Below are 27,451 nucleotides of genomic sequence, written 5' to 3' on the forward strand. Positions count from 1 at the left end.
GGGACAAGGGGCGGGACAAGGGGCGGGTGGGCGGGACAGCCGGTGGGCGTGGCACTGGGCGTGGCACTGGGCGTGGCACCGGGCGTGGCACCGCCATTGGGCGGGGCACCGGGCGCGGCCCGGCCGGTCCGGCCTCATCCCGCCCGCAAAACCATCACAAACCCCGGTTCACCCTGAGATAGAATAGATTTATTAGCAAGAGGTAATCAGGAAACATATATTTTTACAAAAAAAATGGAAATATTTTTTTTTCTTCCCAAACAAGCTGTAAGTTGAAATAGTTTTAGGGCTTGAAAGAGAATTCCCATACCACGAGGTATTGCTTACAGCAAGTGTTGTGTGAGTGGAGCATGCCTGCCACTGCCGGGGAACCGTGTCAGGGACTGTACAATGTAAAAAACCCAGGTACTATTCACAGAATAAGCACTACATTACTATATCCTGCTAGCGGGTGGTTAGCCAGGATTACAGTAGATGTAATAAAAACACTCGTCATCTCTAACTCTACGTCATGGTACTCAGAGTGGGCACAAGGGTACGGATCTACAGCATATCAACAGGAGCCGGATGCAGCGAGGAGAGGCGAGGGGATGCTTCCATCTTCCCAACTTCGGAGGGACCGGGGCGGCAGCCAGGGCCCCCCGTGCCCGGCCAGCACGAGGGGGGCACACACAGAGAGGGCAGCTCACACCGAGGCACAACCTTCCATGTGCTCCCTTCTCCCACCCTACAGAGCTGGGATGTGACCGCCAGCACTGGCCAGTGAGAGCTGCTCTGTGCTGCCCCAGAGCCCCGCGGGGACAGGGGGCTCACCTGCCCCACGGGGACACGGGGCTCACCTGTGCCACGGGGACACAGGGACCCCGCGGGGACACAGGACTCACCTGCCCCATGGGGACACGGGGCTCACCTGCCCCACGGGGACACGGGGACCCCGTGGGGACACAGGGCTCACCTGCCCCATGGGGACACAGGGACTCACCTGCCCCACAGGGACACAGGGACTCACCTGCCCCACGGGGACACGGGGCTCACCTGCCCCACGGGGACATGGGGCTCACCTGCCCCACGGGGTCATGGGGCTCACCTGCCCCACAGGGACACAGGGACCCCATGGGGACACAGGACTCACCTGCCCCGCAGGGACACAGGGACTCACCTGCCCCACGGGGTCATGGGGCTCACCTGCCCCACAGGGACACAGGGACCCCGCAGGGACACAGGGCTCACCTGCCCGACCACCAGCCCCCCAGGAAGGACAAATGACAAAAGTAACATCATGGAAAAGAACCCGGGACTCCAGCGAAGTTAAACCGTGCCGGGCGGGGCGGGGCGGGGGCCGGAGAAGCAGACTGGGGTGGCTCCAGGGCGCCCTGGAGCATGCCTATGTACAGGGGCAGCGAGTGTCCGGCGGCCGCGCCGCTCACGAAGGCAGCTTGGGCTCTATTCGCAGAGAAGCTTCGTACAGGGACTCCTCGTCCATCACGCACGACTGGTCCAGCAGGTACTGCGTCACCTGGGGACAGAGCGGGGCGTGAGCGGCAGGAGGGACAGAGCCTGACAGCAGCCAGCCCTGCCACACGGCTCTGAGACCTTCCAGCTCCCCACACTTTGGGGCCAGCGTGGGCAGGCCCAGCTGGCGCTGGCAGCGGGGCGGCAGGGCACGCTCTGCTCCCTGGGGAGGGGTGCTGCCCCTAAATCGCTGGGTTTAGCGTGTTCAGGGTGCACCCTCGGAGCACTCCAATCCATCAATGCCGCTCTGTGCAGCAAATCCTCTGCTGCAGCTGCCTGGGGGCCACGGGGGGAGTCTGCTGGAGCCCCACAGCCTCCCTCCATCCCTGAGCCCTGCCAACAGACTCCAGCACGGAGCTCAGATGCTGTGAGGGAAGAGGGAGGTGAGGGACAGAGCCTGCCCGTGGCTCTGGGGACAAGGCTGTACCTTCGGCTGGTGCTCGATCTTGTAGGAGGTTTGCTGGAACTGGCGGATCTCCCTTATGATGTGTGAGATCTGTGCAGGGATAAAACACAGGAGGTGCTCGTGGCTCAGCCATCACCCAGAGAACCCGTCCTGGTGCCCAGGAGGACAGGGGCAGCCAGCACAGCACAATGCAAAGCCTTTTTGTCTCTTGCAGGCACTGGGAACAGCCCCAGGTGTGTGCACGGGACACATGTGGCCTCCTGGTGCTGTGCAGGTGAAGGTTGAGGGGACACAGACCTGGCCACAACCACATCACCCCAGCTGGGCCCCTGTGCCCACAGCAGTGAGCTGGAGCACTCACCATCCTCATTTTGGAGAAGTTCACCAGGCCATCCTCGGTGTAGTTCGGGGTGCCCTCCTCGATGAATGCCAGGTCAGTCAGGTACATGCCCAGGTAGGGGACACACGGAGGGTCACAACTGGGAGTGAACCAGAAAGAAATGAGGAGTAAAACTGTCTCACTTTGGAGCCTGAGGCAGGGTAGGGCAGAAAGGGACAACTCTGCAGTCAGCAGCGTTGGAAGGATTCTCTCGAATGCAGGAAGGCTCTCCCAGGGAAGGCTGCTGCTCTCCTGGCCTCATCCCCACCAGCACAGCAGGACAGGCAGGACCTGTGGCTGTGCCATGGCACGCAGGAGATGAGCTGGAGCTTTGACAGAGGGTCAGGAAGACCTTTAGAAGCTTCCATGGACAACCTGGTCTGGTGGAAGGGGGCCCTGCCCACAGAGAGGTATGGAACAAGGTGAGCTTTAAGGTCCCTTCCATACAAAACCATGCTGGGATTTGATGATTCTATGACAGTGCTGGGGAAAATTGTTCTCTGGTGTCTGGCAGTGATTTTTGCCTTTGCAGTCCCTTTTATTCCTGTCTCCACATGCTGCACAAAGGAGCAGCTGAGCTGGGGATCGCTTTGCCAGCCACTGTGCTGGCTCCACAGGACACCACTCTGAACGATCCTGGGAGCAGAGCTCAGGTCCCCCCACCCTGCGGCCCCCGAGCAGCCAGGGGAGGAGGAGAAGCACCATTCACTCACTTTTTCAGTGCCTCCCTCAGGTTCTTGAACCTGCCCTCCGATGACACCAGCTTCTGGAGCTTATCAATGAGAGCCTTGGTCTGCAAGAAACCAGAATGCTGCTGGGTGGGGCCCTGGGAGAGCCCCCACGCCCTGCGGGCACAGAGCCATGGGGCACTTCCAGCCCGCCCTGCCCAGGGCACCTCACCCCAGCAGCTGCTCCTGCCCTGTCTGTGCTCCCCCTGCTCCCCCTCTGCCCTCGCCAGCACCTGTTTCCATTCAGTTTTGTCATTTTATAGCAAAAGTGACGCTCCTGGCTGATGGGGGCCCACAGTGGTGCCAGCTCAGCTCCGTCTGGCTGTGCACAGCCAGTGCCAGCTACTCCTGCACCACGTACCTCAAACAGGAACTCATCCTGCTCACCCATGGTGGGTCCGTGGAGCCCAGAGGAGCGGTTAAAGAGAGACTGACTCTGTGTGTGTGCAGCTACAGGGGCTCTGGTGGAGTTTAACTGCACGTCTGGCTCGCAGGGTGGGGCCAGTGTCTTCTCACAGGTTACAAGCGACAGGACAAGGGGAAAGGAGTTGAGCCAGGAGACGTTTAGATTGGATATTAGGAACATTTCTTATTGACTGTCCAGCCCTGGCACAGCTGCCCAGGGCAGTGGTGGAATCAGGGGAGGGATTATAAGATATGTGGATGTGGCACTTGGGCACACAGGTTAGTGGTGGCCTTGGCCGTGCCGAGGGAACAGTTGGACTTGCACGGTCTCAGAGAGCTTTTCTGACCCAAACAATCCTGTGATTCCATGACTAAACCCAACTGCAAGGCAGGGTCTGCCTGTCCACACACCACCTCCCTCCTGAAACAACCTGAAACACCTTTCTCCATTTTCTCACTCTTTTTAAGGCGTCTCATCCTGCCCCAACACCACGCACCAAAGCCCTCCTCCCCGGGAGGGACCAGCCCTACCTGCTTGGAGACCTTGAGCCAGGTTTTCTTGAGGCGGAAGATGGCACTGCGGTTGAGGGAGGAGGTGATCTCCAGCACGGCGTTGTAGTTGTGCAGGCAGCGGCAGATGTCGGCCACCGCCACCCACTTCTCGATGGCGCTGACGCGCGCGTTGATCTCCTCGTTCCGGATGATCTCCGACGCGATCAGGTTGCTGACCTGGGGCAGACACGGCCCCCAGCCCGGGATTTAGCGTGGTTTTGGGCACAGCTCCGTGTGCCCCAGCCTCCCAGCAGGTTTTAGATCTCCCGGCGCTGCAGCAGCCCCACGAGGAGCAGCTGCACCAGGAGATGCTCCACCTGCACTGGCTGCCCGGGCAGGCAGGGCCCGTGGGGCAGGGAGGGCCCGTGGGGCAGGGAGGGTCCGTGGGGTAGTAGGGAGGGTCTGTGGGGCAGGGAGGGTCTGTGGGGCAGGCAGGGCCTGTGGGGCAGGGAGGGTCCGTGGGGCAGGGAGGGCCCGTGGGGCAGGGAGGGCCCGTGGGGCAGGGAGGGTCCGTGGGGCAGGGAGGGCCCGTGGGGCAGGAGACCCTCCCACACCCAGCCCTGGGGAAGGGGCTGAGCTGCCCCCCTGTGCCCGTCCCCCTGTGCCCATCCCCCTGTGCCCGTCCCCCTGTGCCCTGCAGCTGCACCTACATCATTGAAGTGCTTTGTGTTCTTCATGATGTATGGAGTCCTCTCGTTCTTCTCCAGCTTCATCCAGCCTTGCCCAAAGAATTCTCTGCAAACCACAGTGGTCAGGTCAACTTTTATTTCCCAGTTTTGTGGGATGTCCTAGCCCTGCAAGCTCCACTGCATCCACACAGGATGGAGATCCCAGGGTCTTTGTCCCCACACTGCTGGAAAGGGACCACGAGGATGTGGCTGAAGGTGTGATGGCTGTGGGAGGGTCTCCCTGAGCCGATTACCCGGGACAGGAAGCCTTTCCCATAAAAGCAGAGAAGCCACAGGGCTCCAAATCTGCATTTGAGCCAAGTCTGGGCTGCTGGCGAAGGCCAGGAAGGCTCTGCACTCTCTGGGCTCAGCCCAGCCAGGCTGCCTGTGTGACCCTGGCTGACCAGAGCCACCTTTCCTGACCCACGGGGATCACTCACTCATATGGGATCTTCTTGAAGACCAGGTGGTCCAGCAGCGTCAGCTGTTCTGCGATCTCCAGGGCTGAGTGGTTTTCAAAGGGCTCTGCTCTGACGCCCTCGGCCTGCGGGACAGAGGAGCAGTGGGGCTCACCGGGCAGGAGGGCACTGAGGACTCCCCGTGCCAGGGACACAAGCACAGAGCCAAGCCAGGCTCCCAAGCCACAGGATTTTCCCCAGCAGAGCTGGGTGAGCGGTGCTCCAGAGGCAGCCCAGCCCACACCGTGCCCGTGCCGAGCTCCTGCCAGCCCGGAGAACCCCGGGGATTTAATCACGCACAATTTGGGCTGCTTAATTAACAACGCACCCAGGGAACCCAGCTGGAGCAGCGCTGCCCCTGCTCAGGAGGAAGAAGATGGCTTTGCCCAGGGATTTGCAGAAGAGCAGGGGGGCAGGGATGAGCCCTGTGCCCACGGCCGGCTCTGGCCAAGCAGAACTGCCAGCACAGGCGGGGCTCAGGTGCCCCCACAAAGGGCCACCCTGGGGGTGACACCAGAGCCCGAGGTCCAGACTGCAGGGACTCACTGGCTGGTGGCTGTCCTCAAACCGTCAGAGACGTCACTGAGAGCAGTCCTTGGGCACAGCTCAGGATCACCCAACACACCCCCCAGCACCCCCACCAGCAGCGCTGGGACGGGGCTGCCGCCACTCCCCACCCCACCCCCTCCAGGGAAAAGATCAGCCACCAAAAATAACAAACCCCACCGGTACCCCGCCCCAATAAACCCCAGACAGCCCTGAGGACACAGGAGAACCCCCCAAGATCAACACACACAAGAGCCCAGCACGCAGCAAGAGCCCCTTGCACAATCCCTTGGGACAGAGGTTGTGAAAGCTCCAGCAGACAAGCACTGTGGGGCTCCTCCCCAGCTCTGGGGCCCTGGCGCGACTGCAGGGGCACCTGGGGGTGCAGCTGTGGGGCACTTGGGGGTGCCGCTGTGGGGCACTTGGGGGTGCAGCTGTGGGGCACAGCCCACCAGAGCCCAGGGCAGGTGGCACCGGTGGCACCTGCGCAGGGCAGGGGCTGCAGGCACCCCGGAGGTACCGGCACAGCACAGCCCTGCTCACGGTGTGCACCCCAAACCCCAGGGCACCCCTTGACTGCAGGGCACTGCTGCTCAGCCTGAGGGGCACAGTGAAGCCCTCGGGGCTCTTTTTTCTCTCCTCTTCAGAGGAAGTTTCCAGAACACAGTTATGGGCAACATCTCAAACAAAGCCCAGGAGGACTCTGCCCCTCCCAGAAGCCACCAGCAGAGCCAGGGGACAGAACCTTGGGTGTTTCAGGTGCTGCAGGCCAGTTTCAAGTGGCTCTTGTGTTCTGGGAACAGGTTTGGTTGGGATTTTTTCCAAAGCAGAAGGGCAGCAGGTGCTCTGCTGCCACCCTGGGTGTTCTAAATCCATGGCACATTCCCAGGGCTCTCTCTCCAGGGCGCAGCAGTGATGCTGGCTGAGCCTGGAACAGGTTTGGGGACACGGAGGACACGACGGGAGCCCCTGGGGCTTTCCCATGTTCCTGCAGCCAGCACAGGCAGCAGCAGGCAGGTGTCTCCGTGCCCTCTCCAGCCATTCTCTGACTGCAGGGGGAACAATCTGCCTGTGGGCTGCTTGGTGCTGCCTCTGCCCTAACAGATCCAGCTGTGCTCACAGCTGGCCCCTCCCCAGGAAGCCTTTCCTGCTCTGCAGCTGCACCCCTGGCACTGGGCTTGGAGCTCACTCCTCCCTGAGTGAGCACCAGGACCTTTGGCTGCTCCCCTTCCACCACCCCAAGGAGCGGGGCAGGCAGCAGGGAAGGAGTATTTACCATCTGCACAACCTCCTCCAGGGTGATCTGGTTGTCTCCTGGATCCTCCTGTGTCAAGGTCCTGTGGCACGGAAAGACAGGGTTACTGCAGCTGGGACAGCAGCAGCCCCACACAGCTGCCACAGGGCAGCGTGGCCCCGGGCACCTGCAGGGCTGCAACACTCAGCCTGTGTTCCAGGAGATCCTTCCAGTCCCATTTCTCATTTTAAAGAGAAAAACTCTCCTTAGCCGAGGCCACATGGCCCCACCAGTGTCACCGCTGCTGCAAGACAAGCGTCCTGCCCTCAGCACGGGGTGGGCACAGTGCCCAGCGCAGCCCCTGGAGCCGCGGTGCCACCCAGGGCCGACAGCAGCCGGGGCCAGCACTGAGCCTCAAGGGGGTCACACCACGGCGTCCTGAGGCTGAGTGCAGCCAGCACCGCCCAGCCTCCTCCTCATCTTCCTCCCTGGCTGCTCCCAGCCCCAGCGCAGTCCCCGCCGAGCCCTGCCGTGCTCCCAGGTGGGAGCAGGAGCAGCCAGCGGCTGGCAGCGCCATGAGAAGCCTGGCACAAAAGCTCCTGCCCACAGCCCCTCACCTGATGATGTTGGCGGCCGCTTTCCTCTCCTGTGTCAGGAGCTCGGGGTCGTGGATGACCTCCTCCAGGAAAGCGATCACCCGGAACTTCAGCTCCTCGTTGGTCTCAAAGTCCTGCCAAGCCAGCACAGCCCTGGCATCACTGTGCTGGGAGTGACTCTGATCCCAGCAGAGCTGCTTCCTTCCCCCCGGGAAAGGGGCTGCCTCTTCCCGGCAAAATCCCAGCACGGGAGGGCAGCGGGCTCACTCAGCTCCATGGCATCAGCACCAGCAGGCCTGGGAGAGCTGTGTGCTCCCAGTGACAACTGGGAGAGCTGTGTGCTCCCAGCGACAACTGGGAGAGCTGTGTGCTCCCAGTGACAACCAGTACGGCACCGCCGCTGCTGCCCCGTCACCAGCGCAGGAGGGACAGGACAGCAGGGACAGCTCCCCGTGCCCGAGCCCTGAGCCCAGCCTGGGCATCCCAACAGGCACCAAGCCCAGAGATTCCCCCTGCTCTGCGTGCAGCCAGGGGGAGTGGCAGGCCCGGCTGCCCTCCTCTGCAGCCCAGCTGTGCAAACACGGGGTGTGACCCCAGCTCCTCGCCGTCTTTGCTCCATGGGAGCCTCAGTGCCCAATTGCCCTCGCAGGCGGATGTGGCAGAGCTGCCAGCACACAGTGAGCTCGCTGGCAGGGTGGCAGGCAGCGAGGGAAGGAGGCACTGCTCACCTGGGAGTGTTTGGACACCCAGTGCCGCAGCACGTTGAGGACGCGGTTGGTGGCCGCCCTCCGGATCACGAACTCCTTGTCCCCGTTCCGCTGGTCCGTCGGGAAGCCTGAAACTGCCAGCGGGCCCTTAGCACGGCACAGCTCCCCAGGAAGGGCTCACGGCCGCTGTAGGGCTGCCAGAGGAGCACCCCCTTCCCTGAGCTGCTGTGTCAGGGGGCAGCGGGACACCCAGGGCCCCCGGGACCTGCACAGCCTGGGGCAGGGCCATGTCCAGGCTCCCAGGACACAGCCTGGCTCCCAGGACACGGCCTGGGGCAGGGCAATGTCCAGACTCCCAGGACACAGCCTGGGGCAGGGCCATGTCCAGACTCCCAGGACACGGCCTGGGGCAGGGCAATGTCCAGATTCCCAGGACACAGTCTGGGGCTCTGGGCTCTGGGGCTCTGGGCTCCCCCAGCACGGCTGTTCCTGGCCAGAGCGAGCCTTTAGGGAAACCCCTCTGGTGGAATGGGCACCTCAAAGGCAGCCCCTCGGGCAGGTACCTGCGCTGGCCAGGGACATCCTGCGGTACTTCTCCTTGGTGGGGGTCCCCTCGTTGGCCCCCGCCGTGGCGATGGCGAAGGCGGAGGTGGCGGACAGGGCGCTGCGGGTGCTGTCCAGGTCCCGGCAGGACGTCATGACCATGCCGTTGTTGTAGGAGAACAGCGAGAAATCTGCGGGAGAAGAAATCCAACTCCCCTGCGGGCACCGCCGCTGCCCGGACAGGGCCCCACACGTGCCAGCCCCCCGCTACACGAGCACCCCCGGACCTCACTCGTTACCTGATGAATTTTTGCACTTGATGGACTTGGGAGTCGTTGGAGATTTCGTTGGGGAAGCTTCGGCTTCTGCTTCATCGCTGTGGTTGGGATCCGTGTCCGACTCTTCCCTGACAGACACCTCTGAGCCTGGGAGGAACAGGGAGCCCCTTTACACCCGCTGCACACAAATGCAGCCACCTTTAGTTCTCCCTCCTTTTCCTCAGGTCTGGCCCATTCCAGCCGGGGATGCAGCCGCCATGTATGGGGAAGGTGCAGAGTTCTGCTGTTGCTGCGGGGTACTTTGGAGCAGGTTTTTTCCTTGAGGTGGGGGGGTGGTTTGGGTGTTTGATTGGTTTTGTTATTAAAAATTACTGAGTTTTCAGGAGGCAGGAGTTCTCTGTGAGTGCACCTACACCAGCCCCTCTGTGCCAGGGCCCCCCATGCCCAAACCCACAGGGACTCACTTGGCTTGCCTGGCAGGGACTCCTCTTGCTTTTCCGAGGCCGCTTCTCCTTCGTCCGGGATCTTATTGGGGTAGCTGCTGGACACGTACAGCTTGTTGATGTCCAGAGTGGTCTTGCTGAAGGGGGCCATGGAGGAGTAGACGCCGGCGTAGCCGTTGGAGGAGCAGCTCAGCGCCGCCAGGTCCAGCGCCTTGCCCCCCGTGATGATGGGGATGTTGAGGGACAGCTTCCTGCGGCGGCTGGGCGACGACGACTTGCTGAGGGACAGCGGCGGCGGCGACGAGAACTTGCGGTTGGCCCTGGGGGACTTGGGGGGCTCCCCGTAGAGCAGCTTGTTGTTCTGGCTGTTTGCAAACAGCAGCTCCAGGGACCTTGCAGGGACGGGGAGAGGCTGAGCTGGCACCTGCCCTGCTCAGGAGGGGCTGGGGACCCTCCTGTGGCACTGGGACCCCAGGGTGTTCCCCCAGGCACAGCAGAGCCAACGTGAGCCCCACCACCCCGCGGGCAGCACTTGGCCCTCCCAGGAATGGGGACACCCACAGAGCTTGGATTGATCTCCTTCCCCTGTCTGGGGGTATCACAGCTCACAAGGAGCAGTGACAGTCCCAGGGTGGCACCAGGGACAGTCCCAGGGTGGCACTGAGGACAGTCCCAGGGTGGCACTGAGGACAGTCTCAGAGTGGCACTGAGGACAGTCCCAGGGTGGCACTGAGGACAGTCCCAGGGTGGCACTGAGGACAGTCCCAGGGTGGCACCGAGGACAGTCCCAGGGTGGCACCGGGGACAGGACAGGGCCCTGGCAGCACTGCAGCCTCACCGTGCAGGGATGGCACTGATGGGCTTCTTGTAGATGGTGATGAGCTTGTCGAGGACGACGAGGGCGGTGGTGAAGACGCGGTAGGAGTGCAGGAAGGTGTTGAGGAAGTCGATGCTCAGGAAGCGCAGGTCCGTCAGCCTCTCCAGCAGCCGCTCCACACTGGCATAGCGGATCTGCAGGACCTTGCAGGAATTCATCGTTTTACTGAACCTAATGTCAACATCATCACAATACAAGCTGGCATCAGACCTGCAGAGAAACAAGATATCTGTGGTTCCAGCCTGGAACGAAACCAAGAGACCATGGGAAGCGGTGCAGGAAGGAGCCCTGTTTGTACGGGGTGTCCCCATGGAAAATTCGGGTGGGAATGCTCCCAGGGGAAAACCCAGAAATCCACACCCTGGAATGGGCTCTAGAATGGGTGGAGTGCTCAGCAGGCAGAGAGATGTGGTTGGGCCATCCCCAGGTGCACACAAGCCAAGCCCCCTCCCGTGCCTGGCAGCTGGGAATGGGGCAGGAGCACCCCGTGCTGGAAACAGCCCCCCTCGTCCCACACCCCAGAACCTACAGGGACCCGTGCTCCTCCCTTCTGGCACTTTTACCCCCTCTTTCCTATTGTTATTTTTCTCTGAACTCTCCCCTTTGGCATTGCCGCCTCCCCAGCACACCAAATCCCTCAGCAGCTAATTAACGCTGCTAATCACCGCGCTGGGACAGCCCCTGGAGCACAGGTGAGGTGCCAGGGAGGTGCCGTGGTCCCGAGGCTCCTGGCTGCCACAGGAGCTGTGTCCCGGCCCCCTCTGCACTCACTTGATCATCTGGGGCACGGTGACCTTGGAGTTCTCCTCGAAGGCGTTCATCATCAGGCCGTTGCAGCGGATGTTGTCCACGCACTGCCAGAGACACGGGTGCCGGTGGGGGCAGTCAGGGCTGGGTTCCCCAGAGCAGCCCCATCCCCGCTCGCTGTGGGTGCCCACACCCAGGGGCGCCAGGAGAGCTCCCGGGGTGCCAACCCGCCGCAGGGTGGGCGCACGGCAAACCCAGCGTTACCTGCGTGCCCAAACCGATGCCACGGCCCAGCAGGGACCCTGTGGCAGCTCCTCGTGCCGAGGGCTCCACACCCCCTCCCTGCTGGGCCCTACCTGGCTGATGTCGCTGGTCCACGCAGCCTTCTCCTGCCTGGACGAGGCCACGAGGATAACGGTGAAAGATGAGGAATCTTTCGGCTCCACCACGATTTTGAAGTCAAGGTGGTCAATCTCTTGTCCTGATGATTTTGCTTTGGAACAGAAAAACCCCACACAGTGGTTGGGAAAGCCTTTCCCATCCCCTCCCTCCCAGCCAGGTTTCAAGGAGGAATTATTCAGGTTGTTGTGGGTTGTCGGCTGCCCCAGGAAGGTCAGGTGTAAGTGTGGGTCTGCCTGGGTCACAGTAAATAATTAATTTAATTAAACTCAGTCGTGGATTCCTGGAGTCTGTTGGCAGCTGAGTCTGACCCCTCACCAACCACGCCCCAGCACCTACCGTCCTCGTCGGTGCTCTCGGGCTCCTCCACCAGCGTGCAGTCGATGAGGGAGATGACGCCGTTCTGCAGGGGACAGAGGGGGCTCAGACAAAGGGGACAAGGCTGGGTGTCCCCCAGCCCCCCACACAGCCCCCAGCAGGCTGGGAACCAGGGCTCAGCAGCGGGACCCTCCCGGGGCTGGCTCCTCCATCCTTGTCCCCAGCTCGATGTCCCAGGGCACAGCCCAGGAGAGGGGGACACCCCCACAGTGCCTGCTTTCACTGGGAAGAAAGATCTGTGTCTGCTGGGATCTCTGGGTTTTCCTTGTCAAATTGATCAACTAATTTGTTTATAAATTATTTAATAGGAGCTTTAAATTTAATTTTCCCAAAGTCTGTTCTTGCAATTATCAGCTCTTTGCCACGGACTGTAATTCTTCAAACTGATAATTTAATGCCAGTAACAAGCAATTTCTGTAAGATTCTTGCTCAATTAACTGCCAAACTTCCCCAAATAAACACAGGCACCCAGGGAGCAACCAGAGGAGCCGGGAGCGCTACAGACAGCCCGGGCTGTGATTCCAGTTTCTTCCAGAACGGACTGTCAACCTTTCTGCTGCAAATCAGGGTAAATTCTTTTATCAAGATCGTGTCGTTTCTCATCTCCCCCGTGACTCAGCTCTGACAAGGACCAGGTGAGATACATCCAGGTGGCTGCAGGCTCCCAGCCCAGCTCCTCTGGGGCTGTGCCGGGGCAGGCCAAGGTGGTCCCTGGACCCCTCTGTGGCCAGGAGCCCGGCCAGCTCGGGCCACAGCTGGGCCACAGCTGGGCCACCCTCTGGGCAGGGAGCAGCAGCGGCCCCAGCCCTCGGCCTCTCACCTTGGTGAGGTGCAGCTTGCCCCCGGAGCCGCGGGTGCAGATGATGAGGTGCTTGGAGAAGAGGAAGCACTGGCGCTCGCCCTCCTTCCTGAGCGACAGCGAGCCCAGCCGGCCGCGCGTGATCTTCCCCTTCTCCGACATGGGCACCTGGATCAGGGAGCCTGCAGGAATGTGCCATCAGCCCCGCAGGGCACGGGGAGCCGTGCCCAGGGCTGCCACCGGCCCGGGCTGTGGCACCCAGAGCCGGGGGGCACCAGCCACGGTGCCAGCCCACCCTGCACCCCAGCCCACCCCTGCGGGACCAGAGCTCAGCGTGCTCCTGCTGCCTCCTGGCAGAGCATCCCTGACAGCCAAGGTGCACCTCCCACACTGCCATGGGGGAAAGGGCAGCGACAAAACTGCCCAGGAGTGCCAGAGCTGCCCCAACCTGGTGTGCCTCTGATCAGTGAAAACTCAGAACTGAGTTATATTTTTAAATTTCACAGGCCAGCAGAGCACACAGGACAGGGACAGGAGCTCATGTTCACCACGGCGGGGAGGGACGCTGGCAGTGACACAGACCTTGTCTGACGAAGGTCTGGCTGGTGTCCAGCAGGATCTCACAGCCCTCGATGATCATCCTCTCTATTGCCAGGTTTTTCCGAATGTTTTCAGTCTCGCTCACTTCATCGTGCATTATCCTGAAGGATGGAGAGGAGAAAATCAGGGCTGGGGTGGGATCTGCACAAGTTTTCCCAACCCCTGTGCACATATGGTGGGGCTGCAGCAGGTAAAACCAAACCTGAAGGAATATCAAGGGAATTGCAGCAGGATGCACCCAGACAGAGCCAGGAGCTCCAGAGGTGACCTGTACCTCTGCCCAGACCGTGCCTCCAGGCTGATAAATACTGAAATGTGAGTGCTTGGCACTCACAACATTCAGATTCAGGGCAGACAGATCCCCCCATCACCAGCCCCCTCTGATATCCCTGCTCCTCGGGGAGTGGGAAAAGGGATGGGAACTCTTTACAGAACTGAAAGCGTGCGGGTGGGCTTGGCACAGACCTCCAGAACACTCCAGTCCATGGGCTGGGGAGGAAGAGGATAAAAAGCAGGGAATTATGGCCCATTCCCAAGTGCTCATGTGGAGATCTCAGAGGCACTCAGTGCCTTCCATGGGGCAGCCCCACCAGTCCTGCCAGCCCTGAACAGAGGACAGAACCAGACACTGAGAGCCACCCAGTCCTCCAAAGCTCTCATTTCATTGTCCAGGAGCCCTGGGAAACACTGCCCCTGGCCAGAGCAGCCAGGACCTGTCCCACAGCCCAGGGGTGGATCAGCATCTCTCACCTGGACAGCTCTTCCAGCTTGGACTTGGCATAATCCAGGCTGTTCCTCTCCACGTGTTCGTGGGGCGTGTGAGCCAGCAGCTCGTGCAGGGTCAGGATGTACCTGGGGATCTGCAGCACGAGGGAGAGAGCAGAGGTCAGCGGGGGCACGGGGGACAGCAGGAGCCCACCCTGGGCCGCTCCTGCCACGGCTGGGGACATCCTGGCCAGGGACACCCCGACCTCAGCAGTTAAAGCTTCCAAGCTCCTTGTGCCAAAGCTGAATGAAGAGGGGGAGCACGGTGGGGCTGTGCCCAGGACCCTGCTGTTCTCTGCCCCAGTCCCAGAGGTCTGGGATAACTGGGGAGCCAGCAGCACCCAGAGTCCTCCCACAGTGGTGGCCCCAGCAGGCCCAGAGCTATGTGGGACCAGCAGGGTCCAGCCCCAGGCCACCCTCAGCCCGGCTCTGCCTCCCAGCATACAATGCCAGCGCTGGGGATGGGGTTTGCACTGTCTGTCCCATCGCCCCCAGCACCCCTGGGCCAGCCTGGCTGCAGTGGTCACCTGGAACATGGGGTAGGTGAGGAAGGTCTCCAGGGTCCTCTCCTCGCAGTCAGGCTTGGCCTCGTAGTGCTTGAGCAGCTTGTCGAAGTCACGGTTCTGCTTGCAGTGGGCCAGGATCTGCAGGCTGTACTGGTGGTTCCGCACGAACTCCTGGTAGATGTTCAGCATGGGCAGCAGGATGTCGAACAGGTCGGCTGCGGGCAGGGCAGGGCGTGGGTGAGGTGCTCCAGCCCCTCCTGGGAGCCCCCCACCCACCCAGAGCCCCCCCGAGGCCTCCAGCTCCTCGTGCCCCCAGCTCTGCCCAGCGTGGGCCCAGGAGGGGCTGGGGGGCACAGCGATGCTCTGCAGCACCAGCCTCTGTGCCCGCTCCCGTCCCACCTCCCTGCAGGAGCAGGAGCGCCAGGATTTGGTCACGCTGGGGCTGTGCTCTGGGGCTGGCGCGACCAAGCGAGGACACGGTGTGCAGCCTGGTTTGCTGCTGGTTGGCAAGTGCCTGTGGAGCTGCAGAAGGAGCAGCAGCAGGAGGATGAGGAGGAGGAGGAGGCAGCAGCACTCACCCAGCACCAGCGTGGGCCAGCTGGAGATCCGCGCCTTCAGGCCTTGGTAGAAGATTTGGTGCAAGAACATGATCGTTTCGCTGGAAGAGGAACCAAGAGAGGACTAAGCCAAACCAAGAACAGACAGAGAACGAGAGGTGAATGAGGAGGAATGAGACAAAATCCCCGGCCCAGGGGGAGCAGGGCAGCCCTGGGGCTGGCAGGGGCAGCTGCTGGAGGCAGCGCAGAGGGTGCCTGGAGGCAAGGGAACGATGGAGCTGCACTGCCAGCTCCAGGGAGGGCAGCGGGTGCCCGGAGCTGTGGGACAGCACAGAGCTCCCGGGGGCCAAGACGGAGCTCACCTGTTGAGGAAAATGCTGCTGACATCGTCGTGGGTGATGGGCGGCTTCTTGGAGCTGGCGGCCATCCGCAGCGGCCGCAGGAAGTTGTTGACGAGGATGTGGAGCTGCTGGACGTACTCGGCCTCGGCCTCCAGCATGCTGAACACCACCTGGTTCCTCTTGCGCATGCTGTCCGCGTGCGGGGACCTGATGTAGTCCTGGATGATGGTCTTCCACTTCCTCCGGCACAGCCAGCCCCGCAGGAAGCTCTGCACCTGAGGGAGCAGCGGCCGGGGTGAGGACGGGGCTGGGGCCAGGCAGGGACCCTCCCTGGGCACAGCACAGCCGGGAGCTCCCTGGCTCTGTGCCCAGGTGTGTGAGTGCTGCTGCCCTCCCCGGTGCTGCTTGAACCCTCCAGGCTGGGGATCCAACAGCTCCTTCAAACACCTGGCACAGGCTGCCCACGGCAGCCCTGGCTGCCCCACCCCTGAAGCACTCAAGGGAAGGTTGGATGGGGCTTGGAGCAGCCTGGGACGGTGGAAGGTGTCCCAGCCCATGGCAGGGGGTGGAAGGAGATGAGGTTTCAGATCCCTTCCTTGTGTAGCTGAGCACCTGCAGCACGTCCTGCCCTGTGCCCAGCGCTCCGGCCCCAGGACAGGGATGCCCAGGACAGGGATGCTGCTCCCCGTGGGAATGCTGCCGGGGTGATGGCTTTTCCTGGGCCACAACAAAAGCAGTGACAGCCGCGGGAACAGAAGTCAGAGGGGCTGGAGGTGCAGGAGCCAGCACTGGCCGGGACGCCTCGTGCTCCTGGCAATGCTGGCAGTGCCCTGCCAACAGATGGGCTCCCGCCGGGGCAGAACACATTTTCCTCCTAAAAACCCTGCTGACAGAAGCACTCGCTCAGACACCTCCTCCAGCCCCCCAGGGAGCGCGGCTGCCGTGCCTGCGGGGCCCTGGGTGCCAACCCTCACCACCACCCACCTTCTTGATCTTCTTGATGTCGCTGTCGTCGTCGCTGGGCGCGCTGCTCTGGCTGGCCTGGATGCGCTCGTGGTCCTTGAGCAGGGACGCGATCTGTGTGCACAGCGGTGAGCAGCTGCCCGCCCTGCCCGGGGGCATCCCAGGGGCATCCCGGGGTATCCCGGGGGTATCCCAGGGGCATCCCAGGGGTATCCCAGGGGTATCCCAGAGGTATCCTGGGGGTATCCCAGGGCCCAAGGGCATTCCAGGGGTATCCCAGGGCCTGAGGGCATCCCGGGCTGCCGCTGTGCCAGGGAACAGCGCGAGCCTCTGGGTTAATGTCCCGCACAGGCACACGTTGTGCTGCTCTGTCCTAATGGTGTCACAGACTCAGAGTGCTTCAGGCTGGAAAAGGCCCTCTGAGATCATCAAATCCACCCGATCACAACACTGCCACTGACCCACCATTGTCCCCAAGTGCCACATCCACAGGGCTTTTAAACCCCTGCAGGGGTGGGGACTCATGAAGAGCTGCCAGGGCTCCTGAGCTGTCACCGACTCCTCAGTTCCTCTGAGCCCTGCCAGGACTGGCACCTGGAAATCCTGATGGGTGACCAATCCAAACCCCATCCCCATTTCCCAAAAACCCCTTCACAGCAACTCAGTGAACACAATTTGGACAGAAAATGGCAGAAAAATCTTGAGCATTTGGACCCCAAACGTGCAGGCGGGGAGCAGCCCCGCACATGTGGGATCAGAGCCATCAGCTCCCGGGCTTTGGTTTCCCTGTTTCTCCCTGTACTTTCTCTCCCTCCTCTGCTCATCTCGTGTCCCGGCCCCCACGGCCAAAACCACTTGCAAAGTGACAGGAAAAGGCAAGAAACGGTACACGTGCCATCCAGAACGTGGGAAATTGGGAAAATGTGATCTGGATTTTGATTTTACAGAAGAGAACAGAAGGAAACAACTTGGAAAGAGGACTTTCCTGGGGGGGAGGGAGAAGATGTCTCATTTTGGACAGAAAGGAGGAAAAATGGTGGAGTTTGGACTGTTTGGAAAAAGCCAGAGCATGCCAGAGCAGGTGGCCACAGGCTCATGGTCACTGATCCAGCTTCTACACATCTGTTTCACCCCACTTCACTGCATGGATCAGATGTTAGAGGAGATTTTAGAGCCTGTTGTGCACCCCAACACATGGTCAGGGATTGTTATTGACCTGCACATTTGACCCCAAAAATTCAAAATTTAAGGCAAATCCCACCATCAGGACAGGTGAACCTGGGACCAGCACCGGCGGGACCGGAGCTGCTGGGGTGGCTCCAGGGGGGACGCGGGGAGGGCAGGGGGGGACAGGATGGTCGGTGAGATCCCTTCCAAGCCCAGCCCTTCTGCCCTGCTGGGATGCTGCGAGGCTTCTCTCCCACAGGAGCTCCCAGCCCGCTGCCCGGCGCTCCTGGCTGGCCTCGGCCCTGCCGTGTTTCACCGAGCCCCCCAGGCTCAGTGCCGGGTGGCACAGCACAGCCCCTCGCTGCCCGCTCCCAGGGGCAGGAGAAGCCCCGAGGGAGTTGCTGCCCTCACCCGCTGCGGGACAAGGGCCAGCCCTGCCTCGCTGAAAGCCCCACCAGCGGGACCCCGAGCGATGCCACCCGCCCCACGGGTCACCCCAGGGCACCCCCGGGGCAGCGCCGGGCGCTTCACCTCGGCCTTGAGGCGCTCGATCTCGATCTCCCCGTCCTCGATCTGCTGCCGGAGTTGCTTGGCAACCGTCTTCTCCGTCTCCACGATCTGCAGGAGATGGAGGTACTTCTGCATCAGCGCCTCGTGCTCCGTCGCCAGGTTCCTGTAGCTGCAGCAGACGCGGCCGTGAGCGGCTCTGCCCCGCACACCGGCACCGGCACCGGCACCGGCACCGGCACCGGCACCGGCACCGGGGCTCGGGCTGCTCCGCCGGGCCGGCTCACAGCCCGGCAGGGAGCGGACCTGGGGCAGCTCCCGCAGCTGGGAGGGATATGGGCTCCCACAAGGGGCAAGCAGAAAGGACAGAGCAAACGTTAATGGAATCACGGAGTCAAAAAGGACCCCAAACAGCCATGGCCAAACCCGTCTAACCTGCCACGTTCCAGGAGTTTAAGAAGGACATGTGTGGCACAAGCTCCTGCTCAGCCCTGCTCCCAGCAGGGGCTGCAGGGGATGGAGATTCTCCCATTCCCTGCACACAGCTCCCACCCGATCCCACAGCTCGCTGCCAGCCCAGCACCTTCCTTCCTTCCTTCCTTCCCCAGTGCACTGCACTGGCTCCTGACTGCTCTCCTGGCAGCTGGGCCATGCCAGCAGCACTGCCAGGGGCCTGGACAATCCCTGTCCTGACCAGGTTTGCCATCCCAGGACAATCCCTTCCTGGGCTTTCAGCCTGAGGGTGAATCCCTCTGGCTGCAGGCTGGGACAGGCAGTGCCAGCCTGCCAGGGTGGCCGGTGGCACGGGACAGGGATGGGAACGGGGACAGGGGAACAACCAAGCACAGCCCCCACTCAGCACTGGGGTCCCCAGCGTGGGGCTGGGGCAGAAGTGTCCTGCTTGCCCTGCCCCCCCAGCCACCCTCAGCACAGCTTCACCTCTGTGCCACTGTGAGCGTGATCCCCCAGCCGTGGGGCACGGGGCACACCTGGCGTGAGCGATGGCTGCCACCCACTCGTCGCAGTCCTTGGCATCCTCGGTCCTCAGCTCCAGCGTCTTCTGGTTCTCATGGTTGAAGTTAACAGTGAAGTAGTGCTGTGGTAGGAGCACAGGGGTCACAGTGACACACTGCACGGGGGTCACACCCTGAACAGGGGTCATGGTCACAGTGACACACTGCACGGGGGTCACGGTCACAATCACACCACACACAGGGGTCACGGTCACACCCCACACAGGGGACACGTCACGCCCTGCACAGGGGACACATCACTCCCTGCCCAGGGGACGCGTCACGCCCTGCACATGGCTGGCAGAAATCGCTTCCTGCCCCACCACAGGCTGCGTCACTGAAATAAACAGCTTTGGGAACACCAGGAGCCCAGCCACGATGTGCTCTCAGCACAGCCATGCCACTGGCAAAGAAAATCCACGGGGAAATCCTGCTGGGCAAATACCCAGCTCCAGGAGAACCTAAATCCACCCAACCCACCCAAGGCCAGGGCGCTGCAGTCCTGAACACGTGGCGACCGCCCTGGGGCCACCCTCACCTGGGAACGGGCAGAGGAGCGAGGATGCTGAGCTGCACCTGCATCCCCACCCACATCCACAGCTAATGCTCGGACTTGATGGCCTTAGAGGTCCTTTCCAGCCTCAATGCTTCCTGGATCCCATGCTCCCTGCCCGTGTGGGCAGCGAGCCCCTCGGGCACGGCTGGAGCCCCTCAGCCGCCTGGAGGTGAGGCCGAGCAGAGCCCGGGTCCCTCGAGCTGAGCCCGGCTCCCTCAATCCGTGCCCAGCTCCCTCAATCCGACCCCAGGTCCCTCACTCCATGCCCAGTCCCCTCACTCCATGCCCGGTCCCCCACTCCTTGCCCAGCCCCTCACTCCTTGCCCTGGCTCCCTCACTCCATGCCCAGGCCCCTCACTCCTTGCCCAGTCCCTCACTCCATGCCCAGTCCCTCACTCCATGCTCAGTCCCTCACTCCATGCCCAGTCCCTCACTCCATGCCCGGTCCCCCACTCCATGCCCGGTCCCCCACTCCTTGCCCAGCCCCTCACTCCTTGCCCTGGCTCCCTCACTCCATGCCCAGTCCCTCACTCCATGCCCAGGCCCCTCAATCCATGCCCAGCCCCTCACTCCATGCCCAGTCCCTCACTCCTTGCCCAGCCCCTCACTCCATGCCCAGTCCCTCACTCCATGCCCAGTCCCTCACTCCTTTCCCAGCCCCTCACTCCCAGCCCAGTCCCTCACTCCGTGCCCAGTCCCTCACTCCGTGCCCAGTCCCTCACTCCTTTCCCAGCCCCTCACTCCTTTCCCAGCCCCTCACTCCCAGCCCAGTCCCTCACTCCGTGCCCAGTCCCTCACTCCATGCCCAGTCCCTCACTCCTTTCCCAGCCCCTCACTCCTTTCCCGGCCCCTCACTCCCAGCCCGGTCCCTCGTGTCCCGCTCCCGGGGCTCGGGGCTCGGGGGGTGGCCGCGGTTCGGGGCTATTTTTAGCCTCCCTTGACATTTCCAGTGTTTGTGCTAATTGTGTGCGGTGCCGCCGCCGCGTTTGTGCCGCTCCTCTGCTTCCCTGCAGTCTCCAAGGAAACAGGTACCACGCTGCAGTGCCGGATGCTGCCCGGAATAACTGGGCTAAACCAAACCCACTGGAGCGAGCTCATCCTGACATCATCTGCTCCTCTGTGGCTTTCACCGGGGGCCTGAATTCCCAGGTAAGGGCTGCCTCAGACCAGGGAGCGCAGCCTGGCAGGACACGGCAGCCCCCGCTGTGCCACGTGTGCCACGAAAACACCGATGGGCACCACAATGCCCTTCCCCTCCTGTCCCCAGCAGGCCCAGGGGTGCTGGGCAGAAGGACCCCAGACGGGCACAGGAGGCTCTGGGCGAGCCCGGCAGGATGGGGAGACAGGGCACAGCTGGCACAGCGGCACAGACAGAGCCAGCAGCCCCAGCCCGTGCCCACCCAGGGCCCAGGGCTCGGGGTGGCACCCTCGGAGCTCGCCCAGCCCCTCTGGGTCTGGCAGGGGAGCAGAGGGGGCCAGGAGCCCATGGGCACAGCAGGGCCCTCCTCCAGAAGCAGCTTTCACCTTTGGGCAGCAGCTGCAGGGCCCTGGCGAGGATGCAGCCACTCACTCCTGCCAAGGATCCTCTAAGCACAGGATCCCTTACTGCTGATCCTGTGGACAAGCTTGGGCAGGGATGTGAGCCCCCAGGGCAGGGCTGAGAGCCCCCAGGGCAGGGCTGAGAGCCCCCAGGGCAGGGCTGAGAGCCCCCAGGGCCACTCTATCCCTGGCTGCGAGCCCAGCCCGGCTCCTGCCGGCACACACACCGTGCATTGTGCTGCTCCAGTTTATCCCCACACAACTCCCAGGAAGTGCAGCGTGCTGGGAAGGAGGAAGTTATTTTATATTTGAATAATAAAACTCCCACCACCTTTTATCTCCGCCTAAAAGATGATCCCTCTCTGCCATCGCAGTGACACATCGCACCAACAGCCCAGGAGCGCTTCCTGGCACTCGCTGCGTCCTGAGGATCAGATCCACGAGCAGAACCAGACCCACGGACAGACCCAGCACAGACCAGCTGCTCACAGCACCAGGCAGAGGGTGGGAGTACCAGTGTGAGCCCCCAGCTGCACCACGGCCCCAGCTCAGCATCCCTGGGGCTGTTTGTGCTGCCCAGGGCAGGGCAGGAGCTGCCCACGGTGTCACTCAGCTTCTCCTTACACCCCTTTTTTGTTCATTTATGACCTCAACAACTCCTAGCCCCGGGACCAGAGCCCCCATCCCATCCCATTGATCCCATCCCATTGATCCCATCCCATCCCATCCCCCTCGCTCTGCTCTCACCAAAATGAGCAGATGTGGTCCCTGAGGATCCCTCCTTGAGGGCTTTCCCGACTCCCCTGTGTCCATGTGTCTGCCAAGCCCCACTGCGGACGGCACAGCCCCAGAGCCGCGTGTCCGTGTGTCCCTGTGCACATGTGTCCCTGTGTCCCTGTGCCCCTGTGTCCCTGTGCCCCTGACCACCCACCAGACCCCCGGGTTGTTGTGGCTGGGGGTGGGTGCTCTCCCTGCACCCCACGCCGGTCACTGCAGGTGTGAGTGTGGGGGGACCCCGAGAGAGGCGCCCCAGCAGCAGCGGAGCAGCGGCTGCCGCCCTCCCCGGCTGGTTGTGCCATCACAGGGGCCTTCCCCCGCAGGGATGCCCCATACCCTCGGAACTGCCCGCCCTCCCCGGCTGGTTGTGCCATCACAGGGGCCTTCCCCCACAGGGATGCCCCATACCCTCGGAACTGCCCGCCCTCCCCGGCTGGGCACATCCACATCCGCCTGTTTGTGAAGCTGATGGTTATTCCAGCTGACACAAAGGGCGAGAGGAGGAGAATTTTCCTGCTCTGGATGGATGAGTCTAAAAATCCACAGCCAGCCATGGCAGCTTTTAACATCCCTGACCTACATACTGTGTGCTCTGGGAAAACAGGACCTCAGAGTTGGATGCTCCAGCAGCTCATTTCCGTGCTGACAATAAGAAAAAATATCCCAGAGGCTGCAATTTCCCCTCTTTGTTTCAGTATGGGCTGTCAGGATATTTGGAAATGGATACTAGAGGTGAGCATCACCCTTGTGGAGCAGTCTCAGGAGTCATGTGCAGAAATATTCGTAAAATAATTAAAATAAATAAATTTTCCCCCTGATTTTATCCGGTGATGCTGGCAGCTGGGCACACAGGCATGGTTGGGACTAACACCATGAGCATCCCCTCACTCAGAAATCCCCACATGGCATCACTCAATATACCAATTAATTAAAAACCCAGTGTCACCCCCACACTGATGAGTAGTTCAGGTTTAAGTCCACAAATCACGATTTATACTCTCCAAAAAATCAGATTGCCTGGAATGACATTCAGGTAGAAGAATTCTCACTGCCCCAGATGGCTGATGCTCATGGACCTGAGGGCAGCACTGGGATCTGGGGATCCAGTGCCCGGGACATCAATCCTAGAGTTTGGAACAGCTTGGGAGCTGCCCTGCTCAGGATGCCCATGGGTGACCTGCTCAGCCCAGCCCCACTGCCGGGGCCTGGCCCCTCTGAGCACCCCCAGAGCCCTTCAGGGGTCCCGAGGTGGAGCCCCTGCAGGGACAGGCACGGCTGGGTGCCCTGGCCCCACTGCTGCCCCTGGCAGAGCTGCCCGAGCTCTGGCACTGCCAGGAACGGCTCTGGGACAGAGCTGCTGGGCTGCCAGGGGCTGCTGCCAGTCCTCAGGGCATCCAAAATCCCAGACCGCCAGTGTCTCGGGAATGGGGGCCACAGGACAGGGGGAACTGGGCGCTCCACCCCTGGAAAAGGCTCTGGAGAGGGAAATCTCCTCCATGGGCACAGGAGCAGCCCCAGCTGGGGGAGCACAGCTCAGCTCCTGAGCCACAGAGCCGAGGGCTCCGCTGCCTGAGCCAGCAGCACGCTGCCTCCGGCTGAGGGCTCCTGCTCGGGAGCGGCCCATGGCACTGGATGTGGGGCTGGAAACTGGCCCAGGCTGCCCGGGGACTGGTGGAGTCCCCAGCCCTGGGAACATTCCAAAGCTGTGTGGATGCAGCACTTGGGGCACGGAGCAGGGGCAGCCTGGGCGCTGCTGGGGGAATGTGGGACTGAGCGGCCTCAGAGGGCTCCTCCAACCCCACTGATGCTGGGACTCCAAATCCAGCTCCAGGCTGGATCCATGGAGCAAACCCAGCCCATTCCTGCTGCCCAGGACCCCACACTGGGGTGTCCTTGGGGTTGGGGTTCGACCAGCGCTGGACCTTGTACCTGCTCAGCTCCTCTCCCAGGATCTCACCTTGGCCGTGCCCCTCCCACCTGGGGCACCCCACAGCCTGCCCAGGGAGGGAGAGGTGACCCCATGAAAGCACATCCCGCCTCCAACCCCTCCGGGGCCGGGAGCAGCAGGGCTGGGCTGTGGCACGGCCCTGACACCACAGCAGGGGAAAGGGGGTTTGCTCCCAGCACCGCCGGCACTGCTGCCCTGAGCAGCCTGGTCACAGCTCCCCAGCCCCTGCCCCACCCCACAGACCCTTCCCCAGCCACAGCCTGACCTCACCCAGCAGGAAATTATCTCCCCCATCCAACTGGTTGGAAGGAAAGTTCATTTCTGGAAAAACAAAACAAAGTTTCCAGAGGCAGCAAATCCCTCTTTGGTGTTCCAGTTTTCCACGTGTCTTTGTTCCCTTATTCTCACATATACCAATACTAAAATTCACTGTGTTCCAGGGAAAATCTCCCCCCAGAGCAAAACATGCATGCATTAAAAAGGGGGGTTTGAAAGCCCCACCTCTTAAAGTTTCTCCTTTGCAGAGAACTGGGAACCTTTCAGGCTGCACTCCAGCAAGGAAGGAATCCAAACCTGGAGCTGCTCTGCTGCAAGGAGCACTGTCCTCAGAGCTGGAAGTGCACGGATAGTTAAATCCCCTCAGAACACAGCTACTGGGGATCACAGGCAGTGCTGGAAATTTCCTCAGCACCTTTCTCTGGGGCTGCTGGCACGGCTGGGGCTCGGGTGAGCCTGGCACTGAGGCTTTCCCTGGCGTGGGGGGCACAGACCCTGCCCAGAGCACGGCCGGCCCTGTGTGCCACCTGCTCCTCCTGCCCTGCCAGCCTGCGGATCTGCACCATCAATATTCGCCACTTATCTCATCCCTGGGCCATTAATTAGCTTGCAGAGCAGCGGGCTCCAGCGCTCCGGCTCCCAGTCCCGCTTGGCCTCAGGAATCACACCGCACCCCAGGCCGGGCGCCGAACCGCGGCAAAGCCACACGCAGCCGTGGCAGGAGCTCCCTGTGCCAGCAGCCCCTCACTCACAGCGAGGAGCAACACTCGGGGTGCATCTGGAACTGGAGAGGGGATGTGACATCCTCCCCGTGGTGGCTGCATGGCGGCAAATCCCTCCTGCACAAACACGAGGACCCGGGGCCTCGATTCCGAGCTTGATCCCAGCCTGGCCAGGAGGGCTGATTGCAGCCCGGCCAGCAAACTCCGTGGAAGCTGAACTAGGAGCACACAAGGTCTGTGGGAAGGGACAGCAGTGACAACCACAGCTCTGTGACCCCTTGCAACTACAGACCCCCCTCGCCGCCGAAGCCCCCAAGGTGCTGCTCCCCAGAGCTGGGCTGCGAGGAGCCCCGGCTGGGCAAAACCCACCGCATTTCCCTCTTCACAGGAAATATTCCTGTGCTCCAAGCCGGGAGGGAGGGGATGTATGTGCCAGGGAGCAGTGGTGCTGCGTGCCTGCTTCTCTTGGCAGGGTTTTCCAGCTGCCAGGAACAGCCAGAATCAGGGGCCCGATTTCCTCGCAGGCTGCCCGATGCCCTGGGGTGCCGGGGGCGCCCCGGGCCCCATCCTGCAGTCTGCCGGCAGCCCTCCCAGCGCCTCCCGGAGCCTGCCAGGCAGTAATTATGCAAGCCCTGCAGAGCCGGACCCAAACCGCGCCGTGCCTCAGCACGGTCCCAACCCGGGCCGGTGCTGCGGGACCCCCCCGCTGCCCCACGGAGGGGCCCCGGTGCGCTGTGCCACCCACAGGGCACACGTCCACGCTCCACACGCCGCCAGCGGGTCAGAGGGTGAATCCTGTCCCCGCTGATGAGACCGGGGGTGGCTCTGGAAGCGATGGATGGGGATTTGCCCCCGCAGCTGGAAGCCAGCCCTTCTCCCCCTGCCTGGTTCCATCCCCTCTCTGGCCGCTGCGGCGCATCCCAGCTCCCGCAAACCACCGCACACAAACACGCCAGGGGCTGCCAACCTCCCTCCATGCCGTGCTGCTCCAGGAATTCCCTGCCCAGCCGGGAAAGGCGCAGCTGGTGGGAGAAACCCACCCGGGCAGCCACCAGCGGTGGCAAAGGACGCTGGAGCCCCGCGGCAGCGCGGGGGGCTCGGGGCAGCCGCGCTCTGCTTTCCTCCCCTCCGGGGGTGGGGATGGAGGTGCCAACCGCACACGTGGCGAGCGGCAATAGCGCGAAATGTGCCTGAAAACGGGCCCTGAGCTGCCCCCGCCGAGCCACGCACCCAGCGCGGGCTGCCCGCACCGCCGGGCCGGGGGAGCTGCGGGGCAAAGCACCGGGCACGGAACGGGGCTTGGGGAACAGCCAGGCCGCGTTCCGGGAGCTGCCCCACGGGAGCCCCGCGGTGCCCCCGCCCCGCCGGGGCCGCTGTCCCGAACCCCAAACCCCAAACCCGAACCACCAAACCCCAAACCCCAAACCCGCCGGGCCGGGGGGGACGCGGGGCTCTGCAGCGCCCAGCGCGGCCGCTGGGAGGCGCCCCGCAGCCCCCCGCTAATTACCGGCGGTTAATTAGACGGGAGGGGGAGTGGGGGTGCCCCGGAGAGAGCCCGACACCCCCACAATGAACCCGCCCGCTGCTCCGGCGCTGCAGCCCTGGGAATCCTCCTCCTTCCCCCGCACAGACCGGCCTCATCCTCACCTCCCCAGCCCGGTCACGCGTGGGGCAGGTCACGGGCGCCGCAAGCTCCGGGGCTGCGGGGCCCGGGCCCCCGCGGGGCATCCTCCCTCCCCCTCCGCGGGACCCCCGTGTCGCCCACCTGCTTCTCCAGGGAGTCCTTGGCCGAGAGGGGGGGCTTGGGGGAGGGCGCGCGGTCGCAGACGCAGCCCTCGAGCAGGTAGAGCCCCGAGGGCCGGGAGCTGGAGTCGGTCTCGAAGTAGAAGAGCATGTTCTGGAGCAGCGCGAACCACTTGGTGTGCCATTTCGTGTTGTCGGCGCTCCGCTTGCTCAGGTATCCGCGCCGGGCCCCGTCCTTCTTCGCCAGCAGCCCCAGGTGGGCGACGTGCCCGTCATTGAGCCGCATCCCCTTCTGCATCCTGCCGGCTCCGCGCTCACATGGCCCCCGCCGCGGGCGGGGCCGCGCCGAGCCTCCCCCGCCGCCCCCGCAGACCCCGCGCTCTCCGCAGCATCAGCGGCCCCCGCTGCCCCCGGGGAGCCGCCGGGCGCTCATCCCGCGGCCCGGCCCCGCCGAGCCCCGGCCGCGGCTGTGCGGTGGGCGCCGCGTCCCGCACCCGCCGCGCGGAGCCGCGGACGGGCGGGGCGAGTGACGGCGGCGGCACCGGGGACCGGCAGCGCCGAGCGGAGCCGCGCCGAGCCGAGCGGAGCCGCGCCGAGCCGAGCGGAGCCGCGCCGAGCCGAGCGGAGCTGAGCGGAGCCGCAGCCCTCCTTCGCTGCCGCTCTCCCCGCCGTGCTCCTTCCCTGCCGCCGGCTGCGGGGGTGGTCGCGCCGCGCTGCGCTCGCCGGGGCCGCCCCCGGGCCGCGGGATGCCGGGGCCGCCGCCAGCACCGTCACCGTCAGCAGCGCCAGCGCCGCTCCGCACCGAGAGCGACCCCC

General features: G+C 63.0%; 1 protein-coding gene across 20 annotated transcripts; it reads right to left on the minus strand.

Moving 5' to 3' along the window:
- Window positions 1-167: 167 nt before the first annotated feature.
- Window positions 168-27,290, minus strand: RASGRF1 (Ras protein specific guanine nucleotide releasing factor 1). Of its 20 annotated transcripts, XM_072933854.1 has the most exons (30): window positions 26,658-27,290; window positions 19,051-19,157; window positions 18,086-18,233; window positions 16,409-16,501; window positions 15,446-15,699; window positions 15,105-15,184; window positions 14,548-14,741; window positions 14,006-14,115; window positions 13,238-13,356; window positions 12,677-12,837; window positions 11,818-11,881; window positions 11,436-11,572; window positions 11,104-11,186; window positions 10,294-10,542; window positions 9,477-9,847; window positions 9,034-9,159; window positions 8,755-8,925; window positions 8,213-8,325; window positions 7,506-7,618; window positions 6,931-6,991; window positions 5,091-5,194; window positions 4,633-4,717; window positions 3,962-4,159; window positions 3,011-3,090; window positions 2,280-2,397; window positions 1,940-2,008; window positions 1,231-1,516; window positions 1,010-1,061; window positions 885-955; window positions 168-839 (listed from the first exon to the last, which is right to left on the minus strand). In XM_072933854.1, the coding sequence occupies exons 1-27, from the start codon at window positions 26,931-26,933 to the stop codon at window positions 1,424-1,426; spliced, it is 3,777 nt and encodes a 1,258-aa protein (XP_072789955.1). In that variant the 5' UTR covers window positions 26,934-27,290; the 3' UTR covers window positions 168-839; window positions 885-955; window positions 1,010-1,061; window positions 1,231-1,423. The 20 variants fall into 20 exon arrangements, with proteins under 20 accessions (XP_072789955.1, XP_072789964.1, XP_072789951.1 ...); XM_072933863.1 differs by lacking the exon at window positions 885-955 and having other exon boundaries at window positions 1,010-1,035; XM_072933850.1 differs by having other exon boundaries at window positions 168-955; window positions 1,010-1,035.
- Window positions 27,291-27,451: the final 161 nt, after the last annotated feature.

Source organism: Taeniopygia guttata, chromosome 10 (genome assembly GCF_048771995.1).
Source record: "Taeniopygia guttata chromosome 10, bTaeGut7.mat, whole genome shotgun sequence".
Classification (NCBI taxonomy): domain Eukaryota; kingdom Metazoa; phylum Chordata; class Aves; order Passeriformes; family Estrildidae; genus Taeniopygia; species Taeniopygia guttata.

Bases quoted from the DNA above. Each gene is read 5' to 3' on its own strand.
- RASGRF1 (XM_072933864.1), bottom strand. From the start codon at position 26,933: ATGCAGAAGGGGATGCGGCTCAATGACGGGCACGTCGCCCACCTGGGG. The intron at 16,502-18,085 runs GTGAAGCGCCCG...CTGTGCACACAG, and splicing joins TCGAGCGCCTCAAGGCCGAG to ATCGCGTCCCTGCTCAAGGA. The intron at 11,573-11,817 runs GTAGGTGCTGGG...TCTGTTCCAAAG, and splicing joins CGAGAGCACCGACGAGGACG to CAAAATCATCAGGACAAGAG.